Source organism: Micrasema longulum, unplaced genomic scaffold (genome assembly GCF_059751315.1).
Source record: "Micrasema longulum isolate JH-2025_06_02 unplaced genomic scaffold, ASM5975131v1 h1tg000687l, whole genome shotgun sequence".
NCBI lineage: Eukaryota > Metazoa > Arthropoda > Insecta > Trichoptera > Brachycentridae > Micrasema > Micrasema longulum.
The window spans coordinates 68925-78307 of NW_028277883.1; the positions used below are offsets into that span (position 1 = coordinate 68925).

A 9383-nucleotide genomic window follows, 5' to 3' on the forward strand; every position below is an offset into this window, starting at 1 on the left:
TAGAAATGCATTCATTACACACCTGGGGTGGTATTCTGAATGCTAAAGCGCACAAAGAAAACACATTTTCAATGCGTATTTACGTACTAAATACACGCTAACAAAGCGATCTCTTCGTGCGCAATTCAGTTCAGAATACCAGCCCTGGATGTTTAAAATAGTGTTTACAAGACATAATAAGGACTAACAAAATATATTTACCTTCCTCCTGATCACAATCTATGTTGTAGCAACGATTACTCTATATGAAGCCGTTGTTTAAAATGTATTTCTTCGTCAAATTAAATTAGGTTAAATTTGATGAATGCATCCATTAATAGGCAAGTCAAGTAAGTGAATTTACAAAAAGTTATACCAAAGGTTGGTCATTATTTTAAATCCACATAACAGCAATTTGTAATACCTGCATATTTATTAATTATCACATGACTATGATTCAAAAATATTTATAGTAGACTATAAAATAAGACTTTTGCTATTAATGTGGCTAATAGAATTTTAATGTTGAAAATAAAATATACCAACACAAAGTAAAAATTTAACACCACACCCTACTCGGGTATTATTATGATTTTTTAAAATATTTATTTATTTTAACAATAAAATAGCGTACATAATTATATTGTTGTTTCCGCAAACCACGGTATTGATGGCTAATGATTCATGATTAATTAATGACTTCCGATAGTAATTACAATTTTTTATGGTGATGGCAATGTATGCCGGGTATTGAGAAATTTGTTTTATGATACACATTCGAAAAAATGACCACTTTAGTATGTAGAAAAGCTATTTTTTTTTTTTTAAATACTTTTTTTCAAGCTAGACTTACTAAAAAAATATACATGATGAAATAATTCATAAAATAAATACATCTTTTGAAACATTTGACTACAAAATCAATGCTTTAAATATTAATAATAATATATTTCGTAAACAATTTAGCCATAAGCAACGTCTCAGCTAATCCAATCGATCTCATACCATTAATCTATGCAGAGTAAATAACATCATTGAGTAAAATTGATATAAGTAATTAAAAATAGTTAGGAAAAAAATAGTCAAGTTTTTCAAATTAACCAAATGAAAATAATTGACTCTTTTAAACACATTTGGTGATAATTATTGAGTTTTAAAAAATGCTCCACAAGAGGCCTAATTACATAACAAAGTAAAGATGATTGAGAAAAATCAAGATTAATTGTTGTGATTTCTACCGAAGATGCCATCATTTCGATGAGAAATTTTGCTAAAAACACCAACAAAAAATATGTCCTTATTATAATACTAGATATATTAGGTGCCTTCTATCATGCTTGGTGGCCGATGATTCTACCCAAGCTACGACTTCGACATAGACCTGCAAACTTATTTTAAATTATAATAAGCTATTTTTCAAATCGAAATGTTGTGTATCCTGGTGGTAGTACACTGTTTTGGGACCACTTCTGTTGAATATATTGTTTGATGATTTTCTTGAATTTCCTCTTCCTTCATCATGTATGATTCAGGCTTTTGCTGGAGATGAAAGTATTTTGATTGAGGGCAATAGCTGCCGGTCCCTAAAGGGTGACGCAGCTAATGCATTAAATAAAGTAGCCGATTGGGGTATTCGGAACCAATTAAGTTTTGCTCTTAAAAAAAAAAACAATTTTCACTATTAAGAGGCAACCTTGTATGTCTTCCGTCTATCAAATTCCTGGGCACTTCTATTCCAGCTTCAGATTCGGTTTGAAACCTCGGTGTAATTCTTAAAAGAAATTTGTCTTATACTTCCCATGCTAGAAAAGCTGTGAATTTAGGAAAGATGGCTTTCCACAAGGTTATACGCTTGGCCAGAGCCAGCTGGAGGTTGTCTTTTGAAACTTTAACAGTCTATTATAAATCCATCTTCTTAAGCATCGTTTGCTATGCAGCTGGCTGTTGGGCACACTAATGTGAGTTGCAATATTTTGGGTGAATTATTTTAAGTGAACAAAGGCAACCTCTCCTGGCTCTTACTAGAGCATCTAAGACATGCTCGATGGATGCACTCCCGGTTCTAATGGGTTTGTCCCCTTTGGCTCTGGAGGACCAGCGACAATATGCAAATTTATTATTGGTGGCATACGTCTACTTCCAACTGAAGGAATGTCTCAATCGGATATAAAAAAAAATGTCTTTAAATGCTCTTCTTGATGCTTGGCAAACAATGGGAATCGTTCCTTCTTTTTTTTTTCCTTCAATCTGTCAGCGCTTAAAATCTTCTTGGGTTAATCCCAATCACTGGACTATGCAGTTTTTAACAGGTCATGGTAAATTTAATGAAAAATGTTTGTTTTTAATATTGTTGATTCCCCTTCGTGCTGCTGCAGATATCCTCATCAGTCTTCTGAACACATCCGTGGTCTTGTCCCTTTCCCCCTCTCTATGATTTCCGAATGGAGCTCCTCGCTACTATCCGAAGCCCTAGTATAGGTCCTGTCCGATATACGGATCTGGTGGCTTCCAAAAAGAATTTCAAGGCTTTTAAAAAGTTTTGTAATTATTTCGGCGAACTGATCATGTCTAATCAATTAAATCTCAGTCATGAAAAAAATGATTCCTTTTTCTCAATCCAATGAAGTGCATATTATGTACTTCTGACTTACTTTCTTTTAACACAAAGATGCTAAGGCTACCAGATTAAAGAGAGTTCCTTCGGGCAGCTTTTCTCATTCGGCAACGAGCAACTTTTCTGTGTATGTGGGCTCCGCCAAGGAGACTTATGTCCTCAGATGTGGTGTGCGGTATATGGTGGGCAAGCTGTTGTGATTTTACTAAAAATTGGACGCAGAATCCCCTGAAGTAAATTAAATGTCTGCACCATCAGAGGACGAATTTGTAAAATTTATAATACTACTAAATTTCTGCTTTTACAATCTGTTTCTGTGGTCTCTAAGATAAGAATTACTATTGAATATCAATTTCAATTATGATTAGAATCCTGAAAACATTTAATTTGATTTGATCAATTTTAGACAATAAATGTGTACCCAAAAAGCAAATGAATAGGAGTCCTGTTCCCGTTTTACGAAATTTTTTACTATTATTTTTTACTAAAAAAAATTGTACTGTTTTTATTCACCAAAAAGATGCTTTTTGTGCATCATAAAAAAAAACACAAAATAAAAATTGATAACTATTACAACAGAGATGAAGAACATTTTTGAGAAGAGAAAATGGAAGTCTAGGGATTCATAGGGCTTATGACTTGTCTTGGCTGGTTTGAGTGGTCACTTCACAGGCTGAGTAACATTCACCATATGTCTATTCAAAAATCGATATTTATTCAATTCTTCCAAGTGAAATTAGAGCTGGAAATTTTATTGATGTGGGCGAGATTTATTTGGCTAAATGTTTTCACCTGCTAGGCAATGCCTGAAAAAATCCTTACAATTTTGGACCGGTTTGCTTAATCAACAATACTTGGAATTTGTCCAAATGTTTGTAGACAATGACTGGATTTCTAGAGAGACCAATATTTCAACAGAGAAAAGGGAAATAACTTTCTTGATAGATACCACAACTGAGATGAAGGAATCGGTAAATCGGGTTGTGGTCCTGTGGCTAGTGTCTCGGAATCACGGATCAAAGGTTCGTGGTTCGAATCCCACTCTACCCAAACTCGATTCCATTTTCCAATAGTGAGTTATTTACAACTCGTTGAAAATGGCCCTCAAAATGAAATATTTGGGTAAATCATAAGAACGCAAATATTTATTTTAAAAAAAAAAGAAACTATTGGGGAATGCGGAAATTTAGCCATTTACAGGGCTCATGACCTATCGTTGACTGTTCATATATATAAACCAAAAGCAGAATAATAAAAGTGGTCTCGTGTAAAGTTAGTCATTTGCGACTATTGTTAATTTACTTTTTTGAACATAAATGAGTCCCAGACAAGTCTATGAACCATGTCCGTGACACAGACAAGTAGCCAGAAACTAAAATGCACGCACCAATCCATGGAAAGACAGATGCTCGGGGTATGCCTAAGAGACAATAAGAAATTAGGTGCCGAACTGGAGTTGTAGATATCACAGATCATACAGCAAAATTAAAATCACAGTGGGGAGGACACTTTGCTAGATAAAATGATTATTATAGATAACTTATAAAGCGCCATTTTTGTAATATAATACCTCAAGGGTGTTTTCTATGAATTTCAATTTGATTTTTTATCTTAAAATTTATAATGATGACAGGTGGACACCCAAAATAATAAAGTGGAGACCATGGGCAAAAAAGAGGTGTTGGAAAGCCACAGAAACGATGGGCAGACGACATTGCCTCGATACCCGGTAGCATATGGATGAAAAAAGCGGGAGATAAAAAGAATTGGGAATGTTTGGAAGAGGCCTTTGTCCAACAGTGGAGAGAACAAGGCTGAAGAAGTTAATTTGCTTTGTAAGTACAGAAACAATATTTTTTAAGATTTTCAAAGGAGCGATAATGATTTTATTAAAGGATAGAAAGTGTCTCTTACCCTCTCGTTTCACGTTGTCATCTTGTGGCTGAGCGGGCTGAGCAGAGGTCCAGTTGGAGTGGGGCAGGGAGGGAGCAGGGGGGGCTACAGGAATGCCCATATCAGGACCGAGATCCAGTCCTGTGCTGTCCGTGAAGTTGTACAGACCAGAAGTAAACTGACCATATGGAGTTGGCACTGGATACGCTCCTTCAGGTGGCTAGAGAGGAATCATAGTGGTGTAGTTAGTATTTCAATAGATTTTTTAACGATACTATATTAATAAAATACAAATACAATTGATTTAAGGATCTACATGTCATTCGCCTCCTCTACGTATTCTTATATAAATTTCGATTGACAAAACGCCTTTATGACAGGGTTCAACATGTTAAAAAACTTGGGGCCCAATACTGCAAAATATCTCTTGTTTACAATGATTTATTATTAAGATTTTTAAGTAAATAAAATGTACAGATCAGGTGAAGTTTATTAAGTACTACAAACAATGTCTGAAAACAAATAATGTAATTATTTGTTAAATCAATAATTCGGAATAAGGTAAATAAGTAATACATTATGTTATTTACTTAGTTACTACAAATTAACATCAGTCTTAATAGAAGAAATAAATTGAAATGTATGAAAAAAGTTGAAAAAAACATAACATCAATTTGGCTATGTGGAGAAGAGTGGAAAAAGACATGACAAAAATGATGCCGTCGAGTCAAACACAAAACATTTTTTAAAACTGTAAGAATTGTAATTTTTTTCTTACCAGGATAAGTAACTACTTGTAATAAAGAAAAACATTCAAATTAGCTTGTGAAATAACTTCTTAATTTCAATATAAAAAAATATTTGAGTACATAAAATATTCCAACATTCATTTAAAAATTTGATTTGAAAATGTAGTTATTGCTAGCACCATACACAAATAATTAAAAGAAAATGGTTGTCATTGACATGTCTTTCAATCCATTTTAAAATTGTACTTTTTTGATTTAGCAAAGGTGCAACTAGGGAAAAACTTTATGCATAAGTAAGTACTCTTATTATGGAGGAATCCTTTGTTCTTTTATTTGAATATACCACTCTTTCAGGAGCTCTTAAGAGGAAACGCAGTCTTATTTTTCTTCATTCAAACGTAGTCCCGTATTTTCTCCCTGGATTATGGCACTAGAGCAATGATTTTTTAACACACTAGATATTTACCATTGGCGTGTCTCTATTGTTTTGCTTTTTTGATGAATTGTTTCTAATGGGAGCTTAGTCCATACAAAAACCCAAAAAGCGCCCAGTTTGATCCGCCCTCTTCAGACGTATGGTATACAAATATTTTCAATAATTGTGAGAAACGGAAAAGGTACCGTCATAGAAACATTTATTCTGATACTCTTTCTAAAGAAACATAGAAATCAGTTCAGTTTTGAGGTGCGGAAAACGGCACAGCAAAACGTCGATTTTATTAATGAAAAATCAGTCGATTGTGCAGTTGTCTTTTTGGCACGAATTAATTCATATTTGGCTGATTTATATAGCGACATTTTTGTGAAAAATCACCTCAAGGGCGCTTTACAATTGAATACTTAAATTTGCATTCTAACTAAGCTAAAGTGACATATTATATTTTCTGATTTAAAATTGAGGGTATGATCATCAAAACACTAGAGATTTTAGTTGGGATCTGCACTGACTGCAACAACATTGCAACAAAAGAACAAACCCCATTGGTATACGATGGCGCAGGCGGTGCTATGAAGTTCCGATGCTGATTATAAGCCGGTTCCCAGGCATCAAAGTTCATTCGGTCTTTCCGATTATTCCTTGATTCGTTGAAATCTGGACTGTCATAATCAGATCGCTTTCTCCTCCGTTCTTCTCTATCTCTATCATTCCTTTCCGGCCTGTAGTCCCTTTCTCGCCGGCCCGGAGAGAATCTTGGACTTTTTCTGTCGAAATCCGGGGAGTTTCTTCGATAACGAGATTTCCCGTATTCTGGCTCCCGGTTATTTTGGTCAGACGCCGCGAGAAACCCAAATTTATCATAGTGTCTTTTGGGATTTTCAATACCCATTTGAGGGTTAGGGAATGACATTTTCACGCTTTAAATAATATTAAAAACTATATTATCTCACAAATACGTACTAACTAACACACAAAACGTATTTCTTATTTATTTTTATTGTTTACACAGACTATGCGCATTATGCACTAAAACATACTAATAACTGACAATATCTGACAATCGGAATCGGCCATTTTATTTTATGAGCAGAAAATGCGAATCAAACAAAATTTTGATTAATTAAAAAAATATTTTAACACACTGTGAATTTTAGGCAACGCAAGATTTATCATTAATGATTGCACATTTTTTACCGGTCATAAGATCACCATAAAAAACAAAACAAGAAACCATCAGAATTATGAAAGATTTTATTATTTTGATTTTCGTATCAATCTTCAACCTGAAGTTGATTATATTTTATGTACACAAGGTTGCCGCAAGTTCGCCAACAAAACTAATCAAAAATTATAAAGCGCGCGTGCGCATAAAATAAAACTTGCCTGCAAAGAAAATATTTGTTTATGGAGTAGAGTTATGAAAAAGCAAAGAAAAAATATTACGATCGTTAATTGTTTTGGAAATCCTTCAAAACGTCAAACAAACGTCATGTCATAAGTCGAAAAAACAGATATTTATTCGTCTTTGACGTCGGGCGTAAATATTCGTAAATTTTTAGTTTAGGCGTTATAGTCATATAGACATTATATTATATTTTGTATCTTTCATCTGCGTTCAATCCTAGTTACTGATTATTGCTAAAGTTTAGTCCGGTGCAGCTGTTATTAAATAAATAACTGATAACCATGGAGAATCCATTACAAGATTTTACTTCGGCTGAAGAACCCAAAGAAAGTCAAGATCACACACTTCAAATACGTACCACTAGAAAAGTCCTTCACTTTAGTGACGGAGTAATTGAGGAATTCAGTGACGACGAAGATGTCAAAGCAGTAGAACAAATTGATGTTGTAGATCCGGTATACCATTATTATTTATTAATATAGATGAAAAATAAATAGCCTTAATGTTTTATCTTATCTTAGATCAATCAATCAGCAGAGCGAATGTAGTTGAAATGCGATCTCTTAGACTAATGTGTGGAAATCAATGTATGATAGGGTTAGGAATGATAGTCAGGCGAGAGTGCAAATCTGAGACAGGTATAACTGATATGATTAAGAAAGATTAATCTTGAATTAATAAAAGATTAACATATAGGTGGTTTGGTCGTGTATAACTAATGTATGACGAAAGAATGTTGAAATAGACATATAAGAAGATAATGCATGGTAACATAGGACGATCAAGAAAGACGTGGCATGATCAGATAAACAAAAATCTCAAGTCTGTTCATGTCAAAAGCAGACACATGTTAAGAGCATGCATGAAAGATGCATGAATGTGGAGGAAGCTAGGAATGTATGTCAGGATAGACGTATGGTGATCCATCCTCTCTGCCTACCGCTATGGGGAAAGGGTGTGATGATAGTAGAAGCAGTAGTAGTAAAATACTGTTTTTTTAATTAATTTTTCAGAAAACCTTGGATTGGGGACCCTGGTTGATGCACTATGCTTGGTCGAGTAGTAACAAGGCGTTGGAATACTGCGATTATATGGGAGAAGGTTTGGCCAACTTCCTCGGCATTACGACTCCCAAATACCAATTGGAGATCAGCGAACACGAAAGGCTAGAAGCACAAAAACAGAAAGAGGCTGCTGATTCTGCCGGGTGGATGACGAGCACTGGTGCCAACGGTGCCACTCCTCTGGTTATTTCTCAACCATCTTTGATTTCTCAAGATGTGGCTCCATCTCCAGTTTAAAGCCAACACCCCTGTATGCAGCTTGCAGCTTTTTGCATTAAAAAATTGACTTATTAAGATAGAAAAAAACAAATATTGAAATCCAAATTCACAAATGTAAACAATATTTTAAGTTTGTCCAAATCTGTATAAAATAATTATGGATTTTTTCCCTGATGGGATTGATAACAATATTTACAGAGCTTACAATCTGTCATCGGCTAGGTTGAATGATCACACTGTATAATATTCACGTATTGTATTTTTTCAATCCTCTATATTTATTTATATACGGCATTTCTGCCATTTACATATATGTGGCATAAGGAGTGCTTAAAAACAAAAATGATTTAAAAAATCGAGTATGAAATATTAATATACTCGTACTGTACACATTATTAATTACTTGAAATACATATATATTTTAAAGAAATTATACAATAACAAAATACATTAATCAATCAAATTATAACTATTCCAACCCAATCTTCTGAAGATGATTTGCTCTTTTTGATAAAAATATGTTGGTTACTTTATTTTTTAAGTTAGGCAGAGATAAACTAAATATATCAAAATGTGATGCATATTCATTCCCGGTATTCTGTAATCTAACAATAGGTGAGTTATATTGAGCTACCGTTCGAGAATTTTGACAATAAAATATTGTAGATGTTCTGCTTAATCTAGGTGGTACACAGAATTAAATCAATTTCAGTAGATCAGGGGTATCAAACATTGGTTTTATTATTTTATATAAAGTCGTAAGATCGGTCGATGTTCTTCGTTCTTGAAATTTAGTTAATTTAAGAGAGTCTAAAATTTTGTCATAATTTAATTGATTAGTAGAAAAACCCATCTTAAAATTAATATATCTAAGAAATTTATTTTGAATTCTCTCAATAGAATCTGAGAAAGTGATTTGATAAGGTGACCATATTGGAGAATTATAATCTAGTTGGCTTCTAACTAGAGATGTGTAAAGATATTTTAATGTGTATATCCTTGGTTTTGATATTACATTCCT

The 9383-nt window shown here is 33.6% G+C and overlaps 2 protein-coding genes across 8 annotated transcripts in view; one reads left to right on the forward strand and one right to left on the reverse strand.

Annotated features, from left to right (window-relative positions):
- Positions 1-6964, reverse strand: part of LOC148279656 (uncharacterized) — a 29808-nt gene extending 22844 nt beyond the window's left edge. For all 7 annotated transcript variants that reach the window (XM_088229613.1, XM_088229614.1, XM_088229612.1 and 4 more), the window contains exons 1-2: positions 6213-6964; positions 4508-4706 (exon numbers count right to left, since the gene is read on the reverse strand). Coding sequence is in view for 4 of the 7 variants with exons in the window: in XM_088229610.1 (XP_088085736.1) it covers positions 4508-4706; positions 6213-6584 (571 nt within the window). In the remaining 3 variants the exon portion in view is untranslated. The remainder of the gene's footprint in view (positions 1-4507; positions 4707-6212) is intronic.
- Positions 6965-7055: 91 nt separating this feature from the next.
- LOC148279657 (protein FAM177A1) lies at positions 7056-8453 on the forward strand. The gene is made up of 2 exons (XM_088229615.1): positions 7056-7534; positions 8093-8453. Exons 1-2 carry the CDS (start codon positions 7361-7363, stop codon positions 8378-8380), a joined length of 462 nt encoding a protein of 153 aa, XP_088085741.1. The 5' UTR covers positions 7056-7360; the 3' UTR covers positions 8381-8453.
- The last annotated feature ends 930 nt before the right edge of the window (positions 8454-9383 follow it).

Bases quoted from the DNA above. Each gene is read 5' to 3' on its own strand.
- LOC148279657 (XM_088229615.1), top strand. From the start codon at position 7,361: ATGGAGAATCCATTACAAGATTTTACTTCGGCTGAAGAACCCAAAGAA. The intron at 7,535-8,092 runs GTATACCATTAT...TTAATTTTTCAG, and splicing joins AAATTGATGTTGTAGATCCG to AAAACCTTGGATTGGGGACC.